This window comes from Agelaius phoeniceus, chromosome 17, assembly GCF_051311805.1.
Source record: "Agelaius phoeniceus isolate bAgePho1 chromosome 17, bAgePho1.hap1, whole genome shotgun sequence".
Lineage (NCBI taxonomy): Eukaryota > Metazoa > Chordata > Aves > Passeriformes > Icteridae > Agelaius > Agelaius phoeniceus.
This window is the reverse complement of record NC_135281.1, coordinates 2,881,409-2,895,420: the sequence shown is the minus strand read 5'-3', so window position 1 is coordinate 2,895,420 and position 14,012 is coordinate 2,881,409. Positions and strand designations below refer to the sequence as shown.

The 14,012-nt window shown below is 43.0% G+C and overlaps 1 protein-coding gene across 1 annotated transcript; it reads left to right on the top strand.

Annotated features, from left to right (window-relative positions):
* The first annotated feature begins 571 nt into the window (after positions 1–571).
* On the top strand, positions 572–4,984 carry ASIP (agouti signaling protein). Its single transcript, XM_054644624.2, has 3 exons — positions 572–761; positions 2,916–2,977; positions 3,938–4,984. The coding sequence occupies exons 1-3, from the start codon at positions 581–583 to the stop codon at positions 4,112–4,114; spliced, it is 420 nt and encodes a 139-aa protein (XP_054500599.1). The 5' UTR covers positions 572–580; the 3' UTR covers positions 4,115–4,984.
* Positions 4,985–14,012: the final 9,028 nt, after the last annotated feature.

Sequence of the window (14,012 nt, the reverse complement as noted above, 5' to 3'; positions counted from 1 at the left end):
CACATCTTGGAAGTTATTCAGTGTATAACCCCAAGGCACACAAACACTTTACAGCACTGGCCTTTTATAACTCACATGAGTTATAGCTGTGATTTATATGGGATTAGAGCAGCCAGTTGGAGGTGAAATAAGATATTACTTCATGATTTATCTTTAAGACCAGAAAATTTACAGGAAACACAGTTGGGGGTGGGGGGGGGGAGGGTTTAAATTGTCATTATTCTTTTATGTTTTCTAGCACATTTTTGTAGACAACATTTCCTGGAAAAAGTTGATGATGTGGTTGAGTTTCTGCCCTTGGCTATATAATAACCATTATAAAGCTCAGTTGGGAGGACATTCACATCTTATGGGAAATAAACCTTTTGAGAAAAAATAACATCTTGGGGACTTGTATTTGAGATAGCATTGTTCCACTCTTACAACAACAATCTTAGATATTCCAGGACCAGAGGCTAAGTGCTGGAAATAAAATAATTGTCAGAGATTTGTTGCTAAAGCTGCTCAACGTGACAGAAAACCATTGCAGAGATTCATATCCCTGCATCACTTCTGCAGGTTTTGACCAACTTTGGTTTTCATGACAATGGAATTTTTCCTCTCCACGATGGCAAGAAAGAATCTCTTCCTCAGCCTCCTGCTCTGCTACAGCCTGTTCAGGGCTGCTGATTCCCACTTGGTCATTGAGGAGAAGACAGAATGCAACGTGTCCAGGAGAAGCAAAATGGACCTCTCAGATCTTCCACCCATCTCCATAGTAGGTGAGTAAAACCTGCCCTTCAGGGCAATGAACAAGATTTGCAGGAAACACTGCTTTTGATTATTCTGAATTATCTGGATAACTTTGCTTGAATTATTGATTATTCTGAATTATTTGCCCCAACTTTCATAGGGCACAGAACTGTGGTGGCTGCAGCACCCAAGAATGACAATGTGGTAAACCTCAGTTTAGAGGAAAAAAAATACAATTTATTTCAGTTTTACAGGTTTCACTTCAGCTCCCATCACACTGTAAGCCTTTTTATATTGAAGAGAATGGTCTTGTGCTAATATGGGAAATAACCTTGCTTAGAAAACTTTATGCATATGAGAAAAAAACCAAACCATAATATGATATTTAGGGGTCTGCTTTTGTGGTAGAAAAATCAACAGTATTAACATAACCTCAGTTTACCTGGCCTTTAAATAGGGGAAGAAAAGCGCACTGCAAGGGACAGCCAGGGGTCACTAATTTATCTGTCCAAGACAGGACCAGATCTGTCTCTACAGTTTCTGGCAAGTGACCACCTGTCCTGTTTGGGAAGAGCCTCTTTAGGGTGATGCTTAACTCTTTTTTTCACAAAATTATTTCCTCATGTCTGCCTTAACTCTTTCCATGTTGTTTACACCAACTTCTTCTCTCAAGAAACTCACAGGTGTTTGGAGATAGTCAGCTACAGAACATTCAAAACTGTGTCAAAATGCTAATAATTAAAAAAAATAAACCTTCTCTTGTTTAGCACCTTTCTGCATGTTTTTAGGGCTTTAGTTTAAAGCACTCTGGTTCTTACCTGTTTCCTGCGTTTTCTCAATGCTCTTGCTCAGGACAATATTATCTTTAAGGAGAAACAGTTGCCCCACACATGCATTTCCAAAGAAATCTGAACCTCTGAATCCTGAGTTGACTCAGTGTTGTTTAACTGAGAGTTCAGCAGAGCTTGTGCTGTTCTGCAGCCTCCCGAGCTGCACCATTTGTGATCCTTGTGATCCTTGATGCCTCCACTCTCACAATTCCCATAATTTTTTTAATGTCCCAATTAAAATCAGGGCTATAAAATACAATCCCTTCAGCTGATATTCCATCTTCTCACAGAAGTGAGCCCATGCTTTAGACATGGCAGATGGGCTGAGCTGTAACACATTTCTCCCCACTGCTTCTTAGAGATGCATAACCCTGACTTTTAATAATACAAGAAAAATAAATGAAACCCCCCCAAACCAGCTCAAAATATTTGTTCTTCATTTTGCAACTCAGTAAATCCTAGCAATTAGAAAATATTCAAAAACATATTGATAGAGGATCCTGGAATAGATAAGGAGCCACCATTCACCAGTGGGGATATAGATGTTTGTCAGCTCAGTCATCCATTACATACAGGTAGTGCTTGTTACAAAACTCACACACCCAGAATAAAGGTATCAAAAATACCACAAGAGCTTGGTGAGCTGGGAAGTGTCTCACACTTGAACACTCTTGTTGTGTTAGAGCCCCAAACAAATCCCAAAACAAGTAATGGGATTTACACAGTTATAAATATCTAAAATTGCATATGGTGACAAATATAGAGGGAGCAAAGTTACAGGCACGTGAATGAAACATCTTTGCAAGTAACATTATGTAAAATGTTGAGGGGCTGTGGGGGGAGAAGGGACAAAGAGCTGCAGAATGAAAGGTGGCATCACAGATGCAGAGTATATGCCAAATCAGCAGAGCTTTTGCTTGTGGAAAGCAGTTAATTGTACACTTGTTAATTCCTTCCAAAATTATGCATGTAGCACAACATTCTAACAGAAGAAATTATGGAATTCTAAAGATTTTTCCTATTTTGTTTATGTGACTACTGTGCATGAGCACCCCAATCTTTTTTACAGAGATCTTTAATTTTATTTCTCTGAAATAATTCATTGTTTGCATCTACCAAACAATGTGTAAAAAATCTCTTCTAAAATACAAATATCAGTTGCTCTTCTGCTTTGCACAAGTAGCAGTGACAGAGTTCAGACACTGAATTGAGATGAACATCACTGCAAAACATGCAGCAGTGAGGAGGCAATGCAGGTTATCTGCCTCCTCTCACACAAAAAATAGAATTATCTCATTGAAATAGCATTCTGTAAAATTGATTCCACATTTTCCTCTGCTATTCTCATTGAAGATTTAACTAGAAAATCTCAGAAAGTCAGCAGGAAAGAGGCAGAGATCAAGAAATCTTCCAAGGTAGGTGGTTGTTCAAAAAACCTTGTTGGACTTTTAGAACAGTTTGTTACTTCTAGAGTTTCCCTTGGTGCATTCATTTGAAAGGCTTTTACTGTCATTCCCTAATTTAAATAATTTACATATTAATTACGGTTAAAAGTTCTAAATGTTGTAAAAATAGATGTGAAACAATAACGGTGGAAAGAAAATTAGAAGCTGCGGCTGCCCCATCCCTGGCAGTGTCCAAGACCAGGTTGGATGGGGCTTGCAGCCACCTGGGATAGCAGAAGGTGTCCCTGTGGCAAGGGGTGGGATGAGAGATGGGCTTTCAAATCCCTTCCCACCCAAAGAATTCCATAACTGAGTTTCAGAAGTGCACAGGGTGCCTGGAGCTGCTGGGCTCCAGAGATCCCTCCCAGGACCCAGGCATGTGCTGAGCAACCCAAAATTTTCCACTTTTCCACATCCCCAGCAGAGAAGCTGCATCCCTGGGGGGATGAGAGGGCTTTTCCCCCTCCCTGAGCTGTGTGTGCAGGGGGGATTCCCATGGATGGAGCATCACTGGGCTCAGGAGGGGGAGCATTGCCAAGCCACTGCCCTGCGCTCGCAGCTCAGCCAACGAGACTGACAGGGAGTTTTCACTCATCTGATAAGCTGGGGGATCTAAACATGACACCTTAATTGGTTTTATTGATAACTCCACCATCTGAGTACATTTTGGCCCCCCTTTCTTCACTGCTGCCACTCTCCTTCCTAGAGACCCTTTCCAAAGGTCCACCCAGTCATGGTCAAAATGAGGTTTGTCATTTTGCTCAGAATGTTGCTCTCAAGCCACCCTTTCCCGTTCCCCAGCCCTACCACACCTCTGCATTGCTAGCACAGCTCCCACTGCCACAGCCAGCTGCTCATTCCCCTAGAACCTCCTGCTGTTCACCACCCTCTTTTCACCTGCCTATGAATTCTCATGTTTTTATCTTCCAGAAAAATGCTAAACGCAAGATATCTCCAAAGCCAAGGCCCCCACCTGCTGCTAACTGTGTGCCAACCTTCAAAACCTGCAAGCCACACTTGAATTCCTGCTGTCACTACTGTGCTTTTTGCAAATGCAGAATCTTCCAGACCATCTGCCAGTGCCTGATGTTAAACCCCAAGTGTTAAGCCAAGTCAGAAACACAGCAAGCCTTCTGTCTTTCATTAGCTTCTCAAGTGGATATTCCAAATTGCCCCATGTCTCTAGTAATCAGAATAGAGAGCTCTGAAGCTTGAATCTACCCCTCTTAAAATTTAATGGACAGTCATTATAATGGGGTTAATGTTACCACAAGCTGGATGTCATTTCAGGGAGCAGACAGCCAGGGAGATTGGCACTGATTAGGCATTTTTAGCAAAAGAGCTGTGTTTTATGATGAATTCTGGATTCCTGTGGGTTTGAGCTTTTATTTGAAGGATCATATTAATGCCAGACTGCAGAAGTGTCTAACCAGCACCACAAAACCTGTCCCCATGGCACCCAAATGGCCACTAAAACAGGACTGGTTAGGCCAGTGAGGGACTAGAGCTTGGCTTTACCCACAGAGACATCACCAGCATTCAGCACAGCCAAAGTATCAGGCTGAAAATGCAGGGTTTGAGTTTAACTCCATTTCCACACATTCAACAAAAACCAGGACAAGAATTTTTGTAGGTTATTCCACCTGCAAAGATGGACCCAAGGCTAGAAGGACAATTTAATCAATCTGAGCCAAGCATTTACCTTCAGGGGTTTTGGTCACTCTGCCACCAGGCAGTACCTCCCAGGGGTATGACATACATATTTACTTAAAATGTAAATGTATCCATGCCTTGGAATATAAAAATCAGATTGTTTTTTCCCCAGACATATCTGTAGGAATCAACTCTTCAGCCTTTCTTCTCCTGCTGCCAAGGACACTGCTTGTACAGAGCCCAAAAGCAGGAAGACATATCTGGGACTTTTGAGGAAGAAAGATCAGCAAAAGATGAATGTACGTCCCACATGTACATTTTGAAGCAAACCATTCCAAGCAATCAATTCTTTGCCCTTTCTTGCTGCAGGAGCTCCCAGAACCATCTCCAAGGCTGAATTCAGGCAGGAATGCCCAAGTCCTGCAGCAACGAGGGGAAAAAATACATCACATGCTGTATGAAGACTTAAAGGCTCAGAAAGAGATGGCTGAAGCTCAAGGAAACAGAAGATTTCTTTCTCTTGTTCTCAAAGCTCTTTGTCCTAAATTTGAGGTATCCAAGATGGCACAGAAGGAAAACCCTTCATGGTTAAACTCCCAGGAGATCAAGGAGGGACCAGACCCAGAAAATGTCCCTGACACTGAAGACTTTTTCTTTGCCAGACTCCAGCTCTTGTTTTTTACCTCCTCTGTTCTGTACTTACAGTTTCTCTCCCCTGCTCCCTTACTGGTTTTTCTTCTGTGCTACTTCCTTGTTTTTAGTGTTTTCCCTTTATCCAACTGCTATTCTTTGTTACCACAGGAGCACTCCAGGGCCAACCCACATCTCCCATGTCCTCTCCACCTGCCTGCACCACGGTCCCTTCCAGTGCTCTTTAGCTTTCACAATTAAATTTTTCTAGCCATGAATTTCTAATCAGGAATTCAGGAATTTTGTAATCCCCTGTGCAGGTCTAATTGAGAAGACATTTGTTTACTGATTTATTTCTAAACACAGCTGAGGGCTACAAAAATCTTCTAGGCAGGAAAAGATGATACAGATGACACTCCAAAGGGGCTCAAGCCATAGAAATGTTTTGGGTTTTTTTAATTCTAATAATCAATCTAAAGCCCAGAACTCAAAACTAAGGTCAGATTTTGACAGATTTTTTTGTTCATACTAGATATATAATTGTTGGATTAATCTAAGAAAGAGCCCTAATGATGACAGAATGTCATTGTGTTCCTTATCTTTTATAAGGAATATAAGCTTGAATTCTTGTTAATACATGTAAGTGTGCCTTTTAGCCAGATTTCTTGGCTCAGGAATCTGTAGCCACTCAGTTATTATGAAAAAGGAGAATAAGAAGGAAGAACAATACATTATAATGGATTTCAGAATGTGGCTCCTTCTTTTACTAGCTAGAGATTTAGGTTCCATCAATTTTTTTCAAAATTCTCATAAGTATAACAAAATGTTGTTGATTTGATGCCTTAAGTTTTAGCTTTCATATTTTCCATATTCTGTACTGCATTAGTATACAACTCTGAACTTCATATAAAGTGTTAGCAAGTTCTCCTCACAGCTCAGTCACACAAAACAATCCTTTTCCAGCCCCAGAACCCAGGACACCACTGCAGCTTCAGGCCCAAAAAGTGCAAACAACAAAAAGGCCCAAAAGGTGCAAACAGCAGTGAACTGAGGAGAGCAATCTGGGAGGATGGGATACAGCTCCAATTACCTGGAGCTGTAATTGGACAATTAACCCCAACATGGAAATGGACCAAAAAGTGGGAAAAAAAAAAGTATAAAAACTTTAAAAGTGTGATCTGAGGTCCATCTTGGGTGTAGCCACGGCCAGGCTCTTGTACTGCCCAAGGTGCATCCTTTGAAGGCCTTTTAATAAATCCCTACTTTATCCCTTTAACACTGTCTAGCCTCTGTTCCAGATCACCTCACAAGGCATCAGATTGATACCAAAAACATACAATAATCACACTACTTCTTATGTGGAAACAAGATCATTTTCATACCAGGAAGTCCAGCTGGTCAGAAAAATTATCTTTTACCATGGTCAAGGGGAGTGGGAAGAGAGGGAAGGGAAGGGAAAGAAGGAGAGCCAGAAATCCAACAAACAGCTGCTCTGGACTGCAGCTTTGCAGAACCTCAGAGTGGCTGAGGTCAGCAGAGACCTCTGGCTGCCATCCAGCTGGACCTGCTTGCCCAGGAGCACGTCCAGGCAGCCTTTGAACATCTCCAAGGAGGGAAACTCCACCCCCTCCCTGGGCAGCCTGTCCTGGTGCTTGGTCATCCTCACTCACCATTCCAAGCAGGAAAAGAAATGTTTCCTGATGTTTGACTCTCTGCAGTGTGTCCCTGTCTCTCTCACCCTGGGGAGCCCAAAGGGGACACAGGAGTCCAGGGAGGAGCTCCAAAGTGAGGAGCAGGGAGGGACCCCCTCCTTGGCCTGTGCTGACAATGCTCCCAGCACAGCCCAGGCACAGTTCACCCTCTGGTGGCTCTTGGTCACCTTGGTGCTCCCCAGGTGCCCCAGGGTGTGGCAATGTTCCTCACTTGGGGCTCACCAAGTGTGGTGGTGCTCACAGGGGTCCCAGGATGAGGGAAGAGATGAGAATCTTGGCTCCATGTTTCAGAAGGCTGATTTATTATTTTATTATAAATATTATATTAAAAGAAAATTATATATTAAAACTATACTAAAAGAATAGAAGAAAGGATTTCATCAGAAGGCTTGAAAGGAATAGAAAGGAATGGAATGATAATAAAATCTTGTGACTGCTCACAGCCTTGACACAGGTGGCTGTCATTGGTCATCAAGTAAAAACAATTTCCCATGCTGGGTAAACAATTCTCCAAATCACATTCCAAAGCAGCAAAACATGGAGAAGCTGAAGCTTCTCAGGAGAAAAGATCCTAAAGAAAGGATTTTTCATGAAATATGTCTGTGACACCAGGGCCTTTCCTGGCTCCCTGCTGGGTGCCCTGGGCTTGTTCCTCCCCAGGGACAGCATTTTGTGCTCCTCTTGCTGAGCTGTCCAGCCTGGCTCAGTCCCTCTGCACAGCAGCTTCTCTCTCTGGAACACCAGGGCTGTGTGCCCAGACACCTCTGAGGGCTCCCTCTGCCCCAGCATCCACATCATGATGGAGATGGAGCACAACCTGGGGCTCTCAGACAAGGAAATCAAAGTGCCAAGATCCACCCAAGGACCTCCAGAGACAGCAGCTGACCCAAACAAGGACAGGACAGCGTGTGTAGGCAACGAAGGAAAAGGAAAAAAAAGCTGTCAATGACAGTAAGAGGATTTGGTTTTCAACATATATGGACATTGCTTTTAATATAGCATCTATTGTAATGTATTTTTAAATTTGATTTATTAATAAGCCTTCTTTGTAACTGGAATTGATGAGAAAGAGGCTTTGCTTTCTTTGCTGTTCATCTATCACACCAGAGAATACATATAATCAAATAGTCTGAAATTGTTATTAGCCTTAGTGACTTGACTTTTCTGGATAAAGATCACATTGCATGAGGTATTGACACAGGATGCAAAAATCAGCAAAATATGTACACCAAAAATTTGCTTCAATGTATTTAGTTTGAGCAGTTATTTATACTGAGGGGATATTTGTCAGTGCAGGAGACCCCCGGGGTCCCATCTGAAATGTCATCAGCACACAGATGATAAAACAGATAATAAACATGCACATGGCAAAGATGGAGTGTGTAACTTTTACCTGTCACACACCAAATTGTCTCCACTGAAAACTTACTGGAATTCAAGTAGAGACAGTGTCAGGAATGCTCTGTGACAGAGTCATTGTCCTCCTAGAGACTAATGGAAATTTTACCCCAATTACAGGTTAGTAGTTTGAAACACAAATAAATCACTCTTAGCTTTTCCACATATCACCTGCTTTGTGTAAATTTAAAGCATATACTGTATTTTCCTGACTTGGTTGCTTAATGTCACACTCAAAGCCCATAAAATCCAAGTTTATCCTGATGGATAAAATTCGTGGTTAATAAGAATTAACACCTTAGTGGCTATACCAAACTACCTCTAAACACATCATAGTTTTCCAAGCTAATCACTCAAATTCTCTGGAAGACAGCAAAAAGAAACCAACAAAAGCCTTCAGGAATTGCTGAGAGAAGGGAAGATTTGATGGAAGGTAAAATGACTTTTCCTAAATTTTCTAATAGAGTCAGCAGTGTCTGTGATGCTGCTTTGGCTGAGGTGGTAAATACTGAACGAGGCCCCTTTGAGATGAGGACAGCATTAAACCCATGATGGAAAGAATTACTGGAGCAGCAGCAGGAGATTTGTAAAACCAAACCGAGGGGCAGAGGAAGAACTTGTGACATGCCAAGCTGTGACCCTGTGGGAGCTCTATTTTACAGGGCACAAATGCCATCCATCCCAGGGCTGCAGCAAGGAGGCCCCTCAGAGCAGGGCAGGACACGCTCCTTGTGAGGGGCTGCAGCCTCCAGCTCCACTCCCTGGCTGGCTGCAGACGTTAAATGGTACCCAAGGCCAATGCAAAATACATGAAATCATAATATATTTCAACAGTGAATTTTAAGATGAATTAGACCACTCTATGGCCAGAAGTGATTCTACAAACATGCTAAAGAGACCAATTCAACACTTGTCCACATCCAGTGATCTATTTAACTCCAAAACAAGCCTCTGAATTGCACACTCAGGCCTGGAAAAGAAAATCATTAACAACAGATTCCCTTAGCAAACCCAGGAGCAATTTTTTTCTGTCTGTTCATGAGCTCCAATGTTGCTGCTCTTCTGGACAGTGCTCCCCACAGTCAGTGATCTCAGAACCCAGCAGGAAACACGTGAGATGGCCCTCTGTGGTTACTGTGCTCCAAAATCCCAGTTACCCCTGTAATACCTGTAGAAGATTTGCCATTTCCAAAACCAAGAATGCACAGCAAGCAGCTACTCATGGCCAACCAGAAATATAATCTTATATTTTTGTAGTACATTTAATAGTTGCAAAGAAAGAATTGCTTCCTGGGCCAGCTGCAAACCACTTGAAGCACCATGTGCTTTCATAACTGTGGGGATGAGGAAGTCACCAGTCAATTTTGGCAAGCTCTGGCCAAAGGCAATGAGTGAGGTCCCCAGCCTTACAAAGGCAACAGGTGGCAGGTCACAGTGTGGTCATAAAAACACCACAGGAGACATCACAGGTGGACACACACACAGGGGCAGTGCTGAATCTTGGCACTCCATGAACAATTCTTTCCCCTCTCTGTACAACCTCTGCTGTTTCAGCTTTCATTTTGCCAGTGTCCAGATTCCAACAGGTATTTTGCAAAGGCATCATCAGCTCCTGGGATAGCCCAAAGAACAGGAATACACACACCAGTCCCACAGTGCACTTCCTTGCTCTTAGAATCACAGAATGGTTTGGGTTGGAAGGGACCTTAAAACTCACACAGTTCCACCCCTGCCATGGCAGGGACACCTCCCACTGTCCCAGGCTGCTCCAAGCCCCATCCAACCTGGCCTTGGGCACCTCCAGGGATCCAGGGGCAGCCACAGCTGCTCTGGGCACCTGTGCCAGGGCCTGCCCACCCTCAGCATAAAAAGCAAAGATCTTTATATCTAGTTTAGATCTACATTATCTCAGTTTACAGCCACCACCCTTTCTCCTGCCACAACAGGCCCAGCTGAAAAGTCTGACCCCATCTTCCCTACAGGCCCCCTCAAGTGCTAAAGGCTGCAATTTGGTCTCTCCAGACCCTCTCTTCTCCAGGCTGAGCACCCCCAGCTCTCCCAGCTCAGCTTCCTGGCCTCCCCTGGACTTGTTCCAACAGCTCCATGTCCTCCTCCTGTTTGTTATGTATGAGTAATGAGATATTTGGCTCTCACAATTAAAAGGTGAACATGATATGTATGTTAAGAGGAGTTTTATAGATGCACAGTTATGTTACTGCAATGTGCTCCCCCTCATCCAGGGGTTTGGCTCGTTACTCTGGCAGCACCTGACCTCCAACCAAGGTGTAAGACAGTGATCTCCACCCCTGGACAGCAAGGAAGGAGCCAACTGACAGGACTTTAGGAGAGGCTGGAGGTATAAAAGGCAGAGAACCCATTTTGAAGATGAGCCACGTGGCTGGCAGTCATGGGGGGGAGGGCTCCCAGTGCTGTAATTTTTCCTTATTTGGTCCTTTTGTTGTATTTTTGTTAAAGTTCAATAAACTTTTAAAATGTGAAAAAGTGAGCAGTCATTTCTCACATGTGTGAGCCCCCAGAGATGCAGGCAGCCCCTGAGAGGGGAGCAGAGAGGCTGGGCCCCCTCACTGCCTGGCACATGGGGGGCTCTGGGCTGCCCACTGCATGTGGCCACCCACAGGAATAGCCCTTAGACCTGTACAATGGGGTTTCACTGTTAGAAAGGGTTTGGTGGGATATTCTTTCCCTTCACCAGCAAATTATCCCTGATCTGGGGACAAAGACACCCCAGTGTCACTCTGGTATGACAGGCTAGTTCAAGTTTTTCTGGTCCTTTAGAATCACCATAAGTATTTTCTGTCTCTTGCACAGTCACATCAGAGAAGGTTGGGAGAGGGAAGTGAAATCCTGCCCCTTGCCTGACTTCCAACAGAGGCCCTGTGCTGTGGAAGAGGTTTTACAGTGACTTCTGTGAGCCAGAGAGAAGTTTGATGGCAGGATCCATGTTTACCCTGAAAGAATTTCCTACCAAGGTTGTTAATAGAGACCAAGAAAGGAAGAAGGATAAATAAGAGAAACCTGCAACTGCCTGTTCCAATGGGCACTTTGTCTTTCCTGAGCAATGAGTAAAGTGTAAACTTATGAATTTTGTAAGAAGGTATAAAAAGCATGCATGCTGAAATAAAACCAGGTTTGAAGCCTTCTGAAAATGTGGTGTTGCTGTGGATTGTGACCATCTCAACTAGGACACTGTGGCACACCAGGAGCACCCATGGCAGGCTGGCAGCTGTGACCTGGGACCTGGGGACACCATTCCCACCTGGAGGAGCAGCACCAGGCCAGGGACACTGGGGCTGCCTGAGGGCACAACCACCACCCACTCTCCAAGTGACCCCTGAAACCTCTGGGGCCTGCAGATTACTTTCTGAGGTAATACAAAGATTTTATTGGCAAGCTTCCCAGATTATATGCAGGTGGCCAACATATGGTCAAGTCACTCTCCCAGAAGAAAAAGGAGGCTTTAGTCATTTCTGCAAGTTTGGCTTTTTTTTTTTTTCAGTGAAATGAGAAACTATTTCAATGGCTGCATGGCATATGCACATATCTTTCCATCCAGGAAATCCTTAAAGATGAAACCCTGCCTGAAATATGGGAGCCCTAATATGGCTATATTAATGTCATAACACAATTCACATGTGGTTTCATTTAATACAGTTAAAGACAGGAAAAAAAGAAAATACATCATTTCCTAGTGATCCACTGTGGACCCCTCTGAATCAGTGGAAATCATCTGCTGACTTTATTATACTCCAATATACTTTTATAAGCTCTTCATCACTCACTCTCTACATTTTAGCTAATCTAGTAGATTTGCCTAGCAGTGTTCATGTGGTACCCTTGCCATTTTGGGCAGTTTCCTCAGCTGAAACGTCATTTGGGATCTCATATGGGCTCCCCTTCACTGTGCACAGCTGTCTCAAATAGATCAACAACAGCATTACGTGACTTAGAACAGTAATAGCCAGAAATGAACCATGAGAATACACAGCCTCACTCTTCCCTGTGTTCCATAACAAATAAGAGTGGCATTTAAAAAAATTATAAATATATACATAAATTCATTAAAAGAATGCTCTTTCACTTGCTGGTGAAAGACATCAAACCTGAATCTTCTAAAGTGGAAATAGGAGCATCCAAAGTAATTCTACACCCAGAGATCCCTCCTCCACTGAAAAAACCTCAGAAATATCTGACAGAGCCAGACCACTTTAAACATGAAGGTTTTAGTATTTCAAAGATTTCCTTACTATAAAGCTGTGATTCAATTCATGTTAATTTCTCAGTTTGGGAAGCAAATATTTGGAGCACTAAATGAGCAGAGCAGATGGTTTGCTTCCCTGTATTCCCTTCAATGTTCTCCATCACTGCTCCTTTCCTCTAAGTCTGGAGTGTGGTCAGAGATGTTGATATTTATCTCCAAAATGACATCTCAGAAGCAGGACAGACCCCAAAAGGCTCAAATGAGTCTGCAGCCAGTTGTTAATAAAATACACATAGGACATAAGTTTTGGAGAGGAGAAAGAACAGGACCACCAAATGTCAGCCCCAGGCAGGTGCTGACAGTAATCCCTGGCTCTACCCAAAACCTCGTGCCCAATTATTGAGCATTTAAGGTGCCTGAACCTCTGCAATCTGCTCAGTTTACTTCCAAAATGCTGCTGCTTCATCAGGGAAAAGGAGCACATACCTATGACTGCAGCCCATTAAATATTCCCTTACAGAAATGATTTTCCAGTCAATGAAACCAAAACCAGGGTGCTACAGAAAAGTACCAATTTTACTGAAAAGTGTCTCTGGACTACAAACTTTCTAAGTATCCTAAATATTTTAATCTTTCTGCTGTGCAGTTTCAGGGAATTAGACAAGAAGTTGGGGTGTCCTCATCACATAAAAAAGATGCTACAGAACTTAACCCATTTTTTTTTATCCCAGTCACTTCTGGAAGTATTCTTTCACAGGGTTTTTTTATTATTGTTCTGTCAGTCTATTGTTTGGTTTTGCTTTCCGCTGCCGTGCAAACCACAAGCATGAAGGGGATTTTTAAAAGAGAAGAAAAATAATTGTAATTGTTACAATGGTGCAAAGCTGTCCAGTGGCAAACAACGCTACTGCAAACCCTGCTGAGGCTTCCCAGACTACATTTACTACATTTGATTTGTCTTAGCAAAAAGCCCCATGGGTTAAAAAAACCACAATTAGCTTCCAAGAAGATTCATATCATCTGCAGGAGGAACCACTGCTATGAAAACAAGCTCAGTCATGAATCTCAGAGTCATCAGTGCATCAACCCTTCAGCCATGCCTTGTTCCCCTCTGCTCTGATCTGTATTTCCCAAGGCAACCTCCATCAACCTCCATTTCATAGAGCTGCAGCCTCACAGAAAAATAAAGAGCAGGGCCTAGGAAGACAATATTGCAAATTTAAAAATCACAGAGTCTGGCATTTCTGCTTGAGATAAATGGAGGAAAATGTACAGCCTGTGCTCTCTTATCTTCTGACTCAACCATGGAGGGAAAACAGCCAGGAGGTGCCTTATTTACAAGAGAAGAGTATTTTCTCTGGGAACAATAAGGAAAGCATTAACAGAATGTTAG